At 33.4% G+C, this 12,649-nt stretch overlaps 1 protein-coding gene across 7 annotated transcripts in view; it reads left to right on the top strand.

Moving 5' to 3' along the window:
- Positions 1-12,649, top strand: part of LOC145241334 (dystrophin-like) — a 1,936,823-nt gene that overhangs the window by 1,870,765 nt on the left and 53,409 nt on the right. For all 7 annotated transcript variants that reach the window (XM_080104172.1, XM_080104173.1, XM_080104174.1 and 4 more), the window contains one exon: positions 32-168. In XM_080104172.1, coding sequence (XP_079960298.1) covers positions 32-168 — 137 coding nt within the window. The remainder of the gene's footprint in view (positions 1-31; positions 169-12,649) is intronic.

The raw sequence follows: 12,649 nt of genomic DNA, 5'->3' as shown, positions 1-12,649 counted from the left end.
AATTAAAATTTTCCCTCATTTAAATTTACAGACAACATCGGGAGAAGATATCCGAGATTTTACAAAAGTATTGAAGAACAAATTTAAATCGAAGAGATATTTCAAAAAGCATCCGCGGTTGGGCTATCTTCCTGTACAAACCGTATTAGAAGGAGACAACTTAGAAAGGTAGGAATATTCTTTTTCATTTTTTCATTTTTTTTCATTTTTCTTTTCATTTTTCTTTCCATTTTTTTTTTTCATTTTTTTTTTCGTTTTTTTTTCGTTTTTTTTTCATTTTTCTTTTCATTTTTTTTTTTTCATTTTTTTTTCGTTTTTTTTCATTTTTTTTTCGTTTTTTTTCGTTTTTTTTTCATTTTTTTCATTTTTTTTTTCATTTTTTTTTTCATTTTTTTTTCATTTTTTTTTTCATTTTTTTTCATTTTTTTTTCATTTTTTTTTTCATTTTTTTTTTCATTTTTTTTTCATTTTTTTTTCATTTTTTTTTCATTTTTTTTTCATTTTTTTTATTTTTTATTTTTTCAAAGATGTTCACAAAAAAATACATGGTTGGACTCGGTTTTATGCAATTATGAATTTAATCTGTCATTGCCAGCAAGTGTCTGGTTGACACAGATCGTTTGAACAAAATATCAAAATAATTGCAATGTACAATGTGAACTTCTCTATTCATTTAACATTACTTTCCCCTTGTTCAGGGATCAGATGTTTTTATATTTTACAAGCTCACTGTCTGTTTCTCATAGTTCAGCAGGTCAGGCGTCTCCAAATTCCAGTTTTGAAAGTTTTCCTTGGCCTGCCAAACTTGTTGCTTCTACAATGGTTTATCCAGAAAAGTGAACGCTCCACATGACCATACTAATGTAATAAATTCATCCTTAGGATAACCTCCATGCTGAATGGAGTAGTTTAGTTGCCATATTTGGGCAGGAGCTGCTTGGCATGCCCTATCCTGCTTTGATAGTTCAAAACCGGTTTTGAAATCTAGTAGGTGATGCCCCTTTTCTCTCCCCCTCAACCTTTTTCCCACAGAAGAGATGTTGCGAACCTGTCTTTGCTCTATCTGTATTTTTATGCCAAGTACTCAACTGAACTCCAATCTATGACCCCCCCCCCCCCTTGCCAAACTTTCACAAAAAACATTCAACTAGCTACAATCAAAATATATACAATTTCGCCACTTTCTGTGCCTAAATCTAAACACAGATTCCATTCCCAGAACTGCCTGCTTTTTAAACACTGTTCCACTGGCCTGCTTCCTGGTTGAATACAACATGGTAGCCTTCAAATCTAATGTAAACAAATTTCTGTTAAGTCATCCTCATAAAAAAACAAATTCCACCCAATTTACATCATTAAGGATTACTTCATTAACACTCTTACAGTCATTAATTCTTATCCTCAAGTGGCATTCGAGCCTTGATAATGGTGACTCTCAAAGTAAAAAAAAAAAAAAAAATACAGTGCTTTCAGCAAATCCTCTGACCTAATGTGCTGGGTTAGGTCAGATTTCACATTACAGATTCATTTTATCATGGATCTGTAATTATACTGCAGTCGAACGAGCGGTGGTGGTGGGGTTATGAGCGATCCACTTCTATATTTTCTAATTTATTCTTACTTTATTAATATCTTCATGGACTCCAATTTATTGAAATATAACATCATTGTCACTTCTGTCATTATTCTTATGAACTAGCTCTATTAGGTGTTGCCCGGGAATGTTTTTACTTTCATTTTTGTATCGCTTTTTCTTTTTTTTTCTTTTCTTTTTTTTTAACTCCTAAATTTATAAATAACTAGAAGAATACCCGTCCCAAGACGGATAAAATTAACTTCCTCAAATTGTTGTGCCCCCACCTTTTGTCTTTTTACAAAGAAAAAAAAAAATCAATGCTACTAAATATTTTTCTAAAATTCTTCTTCCAGTCATGATCAAAATCCATTATATAATTTTCATTCTAGAAAATATCTAAAATTTAAAGCTTAAGCTTAAGGAGTCTTAAGAAGAAGCTTAAATTCAAATTATGGCTCCTAAAAATTCTTTAAAAGAAACTGAAATTTAAGAACTAGTTACAAATTGATGTCCAACAGCTTTTGTTAAAGTTTAACAACAACTGGAGGTATCTGAAGTTTTTAAAAAAAGCTTCTTCATCCTGTTTCCCCTCTTTGCATAAAACTAAATATAGCTCACATTAGCAGTTGTGTTCCAAAGTTATTAATGATTAGTTAATTAGTTTAGGAATAAATCTTAACATATACACACATCTAACTGTATATATCTCTACTGTTATGTAAAAGTCACTTTGTGTGTGTGTGTGTGAGTTCTTTCCTCATAGGTTCCGAAACGGCTGAGCCTATCTTTTGCAAATTTCACACAAAGCTAATTTATATGTCTGGCAGTGTTCTTAGATATGTTTTGTACAGAAATTCATCGACAATTGAAAAAAAATATGATCTTAAAAATAGATTTCTCTCTTATAGATCAAAAAGAATAATTTTTACAAGGGAATATTTTACATTAGATCGACCAAGGGAGATAATATAATTCCAGTAATTCATTTCTAAAAAAAAAAAAAAAAAAAAAGATTTACAATCTGGAGATATATACCTTACTGGTAGAACATTCGACTATAGATCGAATGATCTCCTGTTAAATCCCGGATGTACCTCACCATTTTATTTTAATTTTTTCTTAACAAGTTCAATTTATGATAAAAGAAAAGATACTATTTAAAATTGCAGCAAATCGTTTTTTCGTTTCCAGAAGTAACTTTTCCAGGGCATTAATCGTCAAGCCCAAATATCAGTGGAAATGATATTGTAAACAAACACAGAGGGAATTATCATCATTATTATTATTTTTTTTTATTTAAATTTTTTTGTGAATTAGTCCATTAAGCAAATTATTCCTCGTAATATATAATAATCAATAGAGAATTGATTCTATAATAATACACAATTTGCATAAATTAAAATATCATGTCTAAGCGTATTGTACGACCTGGCAACGCTAGGCGACCATATATATATATCTATATATCTTGGAAGTTTTTAACCTTTAAGCATTCAACTACAGATCGAACCATCTCTTGTTCAACCCCGGGTGTACCTCACCATTTTTAAAAAAAATCTTTCTTATTAATGAGTTCAATTTACGATAAAAAAGAGGTATCATTTCCAATCGCCGCAAATCATTTCTTTGTTTGCATATTTTAAAAACTAAACATTAATCAGAAGTGACTTTTCTAGGGCATTCATCATTAGTTCATCGAGCAAAGTATTCCTCATAATATATAATATCCAATAGATGATTGATTCTATAATAATACATATGCAATCTGCATAAATTAAAATATCATGTTTAAGCGTATTGTACGACCGAGCAACGCCGGGTTGCCAGCTAGTAGAGAGATAAGATGTTAAATCAGCAAGTAGGCTGATCTAGGGGGGTGGGGATGAAGTGTGGGGTTATCCATCATTTTCATTGATAAAAACAAACCAAAGTTATAGAAAGTTTCTCAATAATTCAGTTATTAGTTGGTAACCCGCATTACTAACAAATAAAGTAATAATTGAATTTGTGAAACATTAACGAAACAAAAAAAAATATATATATATGGTTTTTCCTCAGCCAGGCCAGCTATGGTATATTGAGAAGCGGTGGCCATTTTATGAAAGTTGTTGTAGTGGCTATAAAAATTGATTTCCAAAGAAGCTTGCTGCTCCGTTTGTCAGCGGACTTGTGTATATCAACATTATTCCTTCTTATCCCCATCCATTCACCTCTACTAGCGTCCTAAATAGTGTGTGTGTGTGTGTGTGTGTGTGTGTGTGTGTGTGTGTGTGTGTCGGTAGGAATTATTGATTCCCGGCAAACATTGTCAATTAACAATGCTAGAGAATTTAGCTTGCTTAGTCTCAATGGAAGGTTAGTTTGCTAGGCTCACGTGACCCGGATCAATTGACGAAACTTTTTAATCAACCGTTTTTATCTGTTTATATGAACGATTAAAAACAAATTCATAAAATGCGTTTTTATTCATTTATTGAATGTTTTTATACATTTTATACATATACATACATGTTTTTATACATTTTATACATATACATATACACATTGGATGTTTTTATACATTTTATATACATTTTTATACAAACAGAAACGGTTGCTTATTTTGTCAAGAGAATAATTTCTTAAAGACAGAAATTTTGGTGGAGGAGAGGGAGGGTATCTCTTTCAAGCTACAAGCCACTAAATTTTACCTACTACTTTCTCCGGACCGTGACGTAACGGATAAATTACTAGGTAAAATTCAGTTCTAAATTGAAACTCTTCTGAAGGTTCAATCCTCATTATGAACGATCACTCCCATGGATTACATAAAGGGTTTCATTCGAAATTCTATACAGATTCCCGAGTTTGACAGAAACATTCTTAAGTACGACAAGATACACCTGAAAAAGGTTGGAGGTTACATCGGCTGAAACGTTTTGAACACTCAAGAGAGAAACAAAGGCATAATAATCGAAATAATCCAAATTTGACAAACAGTGATACCTCGGTACTTGACCATAATTCGTTCCAGATGTTTGTTCGAACACCGAAATATTCAACCACTGAAACGATATTTCCCCTTTAAATTAAATGAAATCGAATTAATTGGTTCCAGCGTTTAACAGTCCCTTTTTATCTGTACATTTTGAGGAGTTTATACATTTTCTTTTTGGACACCTCAAGGTTCTTTGTTGTTCCACACCATGCAGAAAAGGAGTCTACCAATCGAATTGCATGGTTTTGGTGCCATGCTGGCGGGCTAAAAATAACTCAGACACTGTCTCGACTGTCTAAGGGGTTGCAATGATGCTGTTCTAAATATAACTCTCGTTGCAAAGTTCAGACTCACATGGCGACGTCTTCAGAGTGGGGTTGGGTCATCACGCTACACTTCATAAGTATCACGACTAGTATGAATTACAACGTTCCATTGAGGAACACCGCACCTTGTTTACATTCAAAGCGAAGCCGCGTTCGACAACCGAGGCAAGGAAATCTCCAACTTTTCGTTCGAACACAGAGTTGTTTGACCACCGAAATGTTTGACAACCGAGGTATTTGCATTTGAATTTTCTAAATATTCCCTAAAAACTTTCAAATGCTCTGGAGAAACTGAAATTTAGGAAATATTTATTAATTTCTTGTGTGGTAAAACGAACGTCTCAAATGCATTTGGTATGTTAGGCTGTATAAGATGTTGACTTTGGTCAAAATCGCCTGTTCCTTCTTTCATCGGATTATTTCCATTATCGATACATCAGAAGACATTCCAATACAAAACCTATCTAAGAACACTGCCAGATACATAAAGTACATTTGTGTGAATTTCCATAAAAAATCGGTCCAGTCATTTCAGAGTCTATAGGAAACGAACTTACACACACGCAAAGTTACTTTTATAATAATAATTATTATTATATATATATATATTTATCAATTGGAATAGAATTTATCTAATTTAGTATATATGCAAATAACACAAAGTTCTTTAAGATAGCTTAATAGTGTGGTACTAGAGTCCTAGATATTTTTATAATGTACTACTTCTTTATGTAGTATATTATAGGAGATTATATTAAAACGTGTCATGTGTTATCTAGTGGATGTGAGATATTGTTCTTTTAACGGACAGATAATAAACATATGAAGTGTATGTTGTTTAGCCAGGAGGATATGATATTGACGTGTAAACTGAGTCATGTTGTATCAGACTTATCGCACGGGATATTTTTACAGTTCATATGTAAGAAGAATAATATATGCTTCAAACCTTTTTTTCTTGAGTTCTTCTATCTTCCCGCTGCTCCGTGACGAACCATGGAACGACCAGCATCATCCAATTGAGACATCTGTTCTTACTTGTGAAACCGTAAAACAACACTTTATATTTTTATAATATAAATTTATTACAGTTGTCTCAAATGGTTTTCACAGGATCTGCAGTTCGTCTACATTTCCTATTCTTACAGCTCGCTCCCTAGCTGTCTGTCCACCCCTGTGACTAGATCGTCCGTCCGTCCGCTGCGACAGTCAAACTTCAACTCTCTCTCCATCTCTCCAAAACTAACTAGATCACGGGCTCCTTTACGTCACCTCATTACGTGTCTCTGTTGCTTAAATCAATTAATAATAAATAACAATAATAGTAATGTTTTGACCCTTGGCCCTGCTTGCCACAGTTAACAGATACTACACTATGATCACAGCCTAAAAGGGTCATAACATTACATTTAGGAATAGACAACTATTTTTTTAGTTCATTTAAAAAAAAGTACAATTTTATTAGCAATACGTGCATACAATTATTTTCGTCCATTGCTAATATTTAAGTAAATTATGTATAAAATAAAAACCCACCGAATATATGTCAGCCTATGTCACGGTAACATATATGGAGCGGGTTTCTAACAGTATTTTACATAGTTTTTTTTTTTATTTTTTAACTCATTTTCCCAATCTAACCGTATTTAACAGAGTTCGGCACCATTTTTAATTTTCCAATACATCGGTAAACACTGTATGTTTTTCGAGCTGAATAAACATGTTACATTAAATAAAAACACTGAAAAATTATCTAGTTGGATAGAAAAGTAACTTATCTTGCCTTTGATAACATTTATTTGTTATATATTTGTTTTTTGACAACTTTTTCGAATCTGTGTGTACAGTAATACAAACCCGAAAAGTCTTGATAGTAAGAACCTGAAACGAATGAAATATTTTAGGCTATATGGTCAGTAACGTGACTTTTAGATAAGAGCAACGTGTAGTATCTGTTTTGTTAACCATTGGGGAAAGATCATTCAGGACTGAGACAATTTTTTGTTGTTGTTACAATTTAATGCCCCTTTGAGGGAAGCTAGATTTTCAGCCCACATTAAAAACTGACCTTGTGTCTAACTTTGCCCTCATGAGGAGGCAAACAAATAGGAACACACGAGTCGTTATTTATTTTTTGCAAACTTTACCATTTAGGGGAAATCCATTTAAACTACTTTTGACCTCGATAAAAAAAAAAAACTTTTATAAGCGAAATAAAATAATCAAATTTGGAATTATATTATGTGATAAAATTTTTGATTTGATGTGTGTGTGAGCATCAATAACATGTATGTGTGAGGTAAACTTCTAAACTAATGAACTTACCATTATCAATTATGGGATGCATATTCTAGGCAACATGATGAGTAGCGTGGGTACATTTAGAGAAAAAAAAAACACTTGTAAACTTTTCTATTTAGAAGATGAGCTCCGGAAACCACCCTTCCCCGGAAAAAAAAAACTAAACTAAAAAAACTAATGCTATATATATATATATATATATATATATATATATATATATATATATATATATTGCTTGGAGGGGGGCGGTGATAAAATACGCTTAAATGATATTTTAATTTGCCCAGATTTCGTATAATTATAGTTGTGATTTCAAAAGTGTAAAAAAAAAAAAAAAAAAAAAAAAAGTAATTGGGTGTCATCAACTAGAATCGAAACAAAATCAAGACTGTAGCTTAAAGCTGGTGACGTTACCACTATACCAATGTAACACGCATATAAACTGATTAAAAATAAACTAATATGAATGTACAAAATGTATAACGATTTTTTTTTTTCAATTTTGACCCCCCACCCCATTTTGGCCCATTAAGAACTGTTTTAACCGGCTAAAGATCCATAAAAGAAGATTCCATAAAAAAAAATCAAATCATTTGAGGCCTCTAACCCCACTCTGCGACTTTAATTTCGGAAAAAATAGTTTGAAAATATCGAGACAGACATATAGCCTTTTATATATTAGATTATACCCGTCATGTGACAGGTATTTGGCTAATAGATATATGTTTTAATATAATTTAGAAGAATATTGAAGTACATTGTTTGTACTCTTATTGCATATGATTTTATTTATCTTATTACAAAATCATGATTTCATAAAAGACGTGGCAAAAAGGGGTATGAAGGGTCGGGAGTCGTCCACTTGGTCTACTTTCTACACTAGTTTTCAGGCACCACAGTAGAATACCGCTTTCACTCTATGAACCTGAACTCCCCAAAATGTCCCCAGATGTTGTGTTATGATATTTACAATGTGCGTGCATTTAAAAAAAATTTTTTTTGTACATATAAAAAGAATAAATATATAAAATCTTTAGTTGTAACAATTAAAGAAGTCCTTTAGAACATGATACAAAGTTGTGATGAAAAGGTACGGGAGATCACTAAGCTTAAAAAACACTAAAATTAACAATATCCTAAACCCCGGACAATGACAGATAAACCTTTTAGTTAATCTCTATATTTTTTTAAAATTGGGGTTAACTTATATATTTCACAAAAACAGTCCTTTTATTATACAGGGTGACCCCCCCCCCCCCAAAAAAAATCTAAATGGAGGCCATCTAGAACATATGCTTTGGAACGGAGAAAAAAGGCCAAAGACCCTAGTGTTTTGATGTGATGTTTTGAATATAATAAACTAGTTATGACTAGAGTTTCATTTCATTCAGACAAAACACTAAGAAACAGGGTCTAATTATAGTTGGGGCCCGTTTTTTTTGGGGGGGGGGTCACCCTGTATACTAGAAAATGTACCTGGTGTTGCGCGATATTAAACGAAACGTTGAATTTCTTTTAAAAAATAAATAAATAAAAATACGGAAAGAAACTGAGACACGTTCATGCGAGTATTACGGTTTTTTTTGGTTTTTTTTCTTTAACAGTTCACTTTAAAGTAAAAAAAAAAAAAATACTCTAGCTGAGATCGAAACCAAAACCTACAGGCAGTGAGTCAAGTATGATAACGATTAGACCAGCTTACCATGATTTTTAAGAAGTGTTTTCAATTTCTACTTAATCTTTAAAATAATGTGAAGGATTCGTGCATGCGCATTCGTGAAACAGTTGACGGATAAAAATCCGATAATTCCCCCCCCCCCCCAGTATCAATTTGTCAATTTTTACCTCTTAGCAATACTTTTTCCGGTGAAAACCGATTAAAGTTTTCCACGTGTCTGAATACCTTTATATACCAAATTTCAAATCCAATCAAAAATTCATTGAGTAAATAGGTTGAGAAGTGCTCTCTCTCTCATGAACTTTTTAAAAAATGGAACTGGTTTCATTGTATACTTTACTCCCTCCTCTTCACATTTGAGATTGTCCAAACAAAATATGAATTTTAGACAGAATGAAAAAAAAAAAAAAACAGTCTCTTTGCATAATTCCTATTCCTCTTTCTAAATAAAATTATTAATTTTTTAATTTTTTTTTATTATTTTTATTTTCGTTATTAACTTATTTAACTTTTGATACAAACATTTTTGAGTTTCTTCCATTTTTTTTTTTTTTTTTTTTTATGTTCTCTTTCTGTTCCACTCATTTTCTCCGACATATTTGTTTCTGAGAGGATGTTAACTCGTGACCCCCTTCCCCTGCGATAAGCTCCTACCCTTCCCCTCATCTCTTATTCAGTTTTCGTCCCCACCCCTCCGATAAGTTTCCTAATTTCTTTGCTTTAAAGTTTCATTCTTAAAATTATAATTTCAAATTATTCTTTACTTGATCTTGTGATAATTATGCAGACATTAAAAACGACCCTCTTCTTAACTTTCACGTGATGAATTCATTGAAGGTAGAAATTGTCTGTTTTCTTTTTTATCTTTACATTTATCTCTCCTTCTCCTTATATCTTCTACTACTCCTTCCCCTCTTATTTTTTTTTTACTTCCACCTGTATATTTTTTTTTTTTTACAAAGGCATCACCACATTATCAAGGCCCAGAGGCCACTCAAGGATAAGGGTTAAAGAGTGTACAGTAGAAATTGGTCAATATAGTAATCATTAGTAATGAAAATTTGGTAAATTTAATAACTTATATGGAACGGCTCATCAAGAACTTATTTACTTTAGACTTGAACACAACCATATTGTAGTCAGCCGGAAAGCAGGAAAACGGAAGACAATTCCACAGGCGTGCAGTTCTAAGAAAGAAGCTTTGTTCATGGAATCTACGTTTAGGTTTAGGCACAGATAAAGAGTGGGGGAAATTATTGATAGTGTTTACAGCTAGACGAGTGTTTCTTGTGAAAGTTTGGCGAGGGGGGACCATAGATTGAAGCTCAGTTGAACACTTTCCATGAAAATAACGATACATCAGAGACAAACTCGCAACATCTCTTCTGTGAGATAGAGGTTGCAAGGAGGAGAAAAGGACATCTCCTACGAGGCTACGAAGTCTATTTTGAACTCTATCAAGGCAGGACAAGTCCTTTCTAGCAGCTCCTGCCCAGATGTGGCAACAGTATTCCATCCTTGGACGTACCTGGCTCTTATATAGGTAGAGAATTGCATCAGCAGTGAGATATCTACTGGATCGATAGAAAGATCCCACCATTTTTCCAGCGGCCTTGGCAACAGATTTGATATACGTGTTCCATTTAAGATCAGGAGTAATGGTCAAGCCCACAAGCTTGTCAAAACTTGAGGCCTCCTGAAGACGAGAGCCATTCATTTCAATTGATGACAAATGTGGATTAGAATGTTGATGATGTAAAGAGAGAAGCTTGGTTTTAGATGCATTAAAAGTAACCAGCCACTCCTTTCCCCATTGTACTACGTGCTCAAGATCAGAGGAGAGAGAATTGGAGAGAACTTGGTCGTTTACTGTCTTAGATGTGGTACCATAAATGGTAGTGTCGTCAGCATAAATGTCTACAAATGATGTAAGGATATGATTTGGAAGATCATTAATGTAGATCAGGAAAAGAGTTGGGCCCAGGATATCTCTCCCCCACTCCACCCCACCCCCAGTTTCTCTGTCTTCCAACTATGATTTTTTTCTCTCTCTTCCCTTTATTCATTTTTTTTTTATTTCTTTTGACCCTTTATTCATTTTTTTTTATTTCTTTTGACCCTTTATTCATTTTTGTTCGTTTTTTTTTTTTTTTGAAAACTTAAAAGCTCTTTTTTATTTAGTAAAAGCATTCTCATATTAGAGACCTTCATTGATCTCAGTTATGATTAAGTTTTAAAATAGCATTTTCGTTAGTCTGCCATGCTTAAGTTTCCGTTAATCCGTCATGGTTAAATAGCATTTTCGTTGGTCCGTCATGCTTAAATAGCATTTTCGTTGGTCCGTCATACTTAAATAGCATTTTCGTTGGTCCGTCATACTTAAATAGCATTTTCGTTGGTCCGTCATGCTTAAATAGCATTTTCGTTGGTCCGTCATGGTTGAATAGCATTTTCGTTGGTCCGTCATGTTTAAATAGCATTTTCGTTTGTCCGTCATGTTTAAATAGCATTTTCGTTGGTCCGTCATGGTTAAATAGCATTTTCGTTGGTACGTCATGGTTAAATAGCATTTTCGTTAGTCCGTCATGCTTAAATAGCATTTCCGTAGGTCCGTCATGCTTAAATAGCATTTCCGTAGGTCCGTCATGGTTAAATAGCATTTTCGTTGGTACGTCATGCTTAAATAGCATTTCCGTAGGTCCGTCATGCTTAAATAGCATTTCCGTTGGTCCGTCATGCTTAAGTTTGAAATATCATTTTTGTAACAAAATACACAGAATTAACAAATTTTATAAACCGTATTTGGTTACACTGGTCGACAACAAATTTGTTGTCTACATTTTTTTTTTTTTTTCAGCTTATGTAAGACGAATCTGATGTGCTGAATCCAAGAATCACATAGTTTTTGAGCTATGGCTACATGTCGTTCTGTACGTTTTTGTTCAAATGTACGCTTGTGTGGAGCATTTTTAGAAGTTGGTTGGAGGGTAAAATGCCATGTCAAATGTTTTTATTGGAAATGATTATTTTAATGACAAGAAATATTCAGGTCCCATATTTCTGGATCATTATGTCGAAACGGGATCAGTCATAAAACCTCCAAATCTTCCAAAAATTAGTTAAACCGTGCTCAGCATTACATGAAGTAGGACTTGCCTATGCGGGAGGAATTAGTGACAGAACTTGTCCACAACACGCTGAATGCTTTCAGAAACCTGAACCGCAATATGAGCATCAAAATGCACTACCTATTTTCACATCTGGACCGGTTTCCTGCGAACCTCGGTTCAATGAGTAACGAGCAAGGTGAGAGATTCTATCAGGAGCGGAAAGAGATGGAAACCAGGTATCAGGGTCACTGGGACGCAGTCATAATGTCTGACTACTGTTGGAATCCGAAGGAAAACCTCATTGTGTCGCTAAGCATTTTAGGAGTTTGAAGAAACGGAAGTTCAAGCCCTGAAGTTTGAACAATAGTGGATCAACATGCAGTTTACGTGTACTTAGCTTTATCAATGGCCGCCATTCAGTTTACAGTTATCGACGTGTTGTTGGCAAAACATTTTTTTCTCTTCAAAACATATTACGGATTATGTGTTGACAAAAATCAGTTGATAATGCCGCAAAAATGTAATCGATTTTGTCACAAGATCTGGGGTTTTTTTTTCACATAAACTTAGCACAAAAACCTGACCTGATGGACAGAAACGAGTGGCATTTCCTGATTCAACAATGCAAAAATATTTCCCCTCTTTTGGAAATATGGTACGATTATAAATATCTCCAGTATC

The sequence above is a fragment of the Euprymna scolopes genome, chromosome 20, assembly GCF_053919585.1.
Source record: "Euprymna scolopes isolate OS-2025 chromosome 20, ASM5391958v1, whole genome shotgun sequence".
NCBI classification, from domain to species: Eukaryota; Metazoa; Mollusca; class Cephalopoda; order Sepiida; family Sepiolidae; genus Euprymna; species Euprymna scolopes.
The sequence above is the reverse complement of the archived record's forward strand: the minus strand, read 5'-3'. Positions and strand labels throughout refer to the sequence as shown.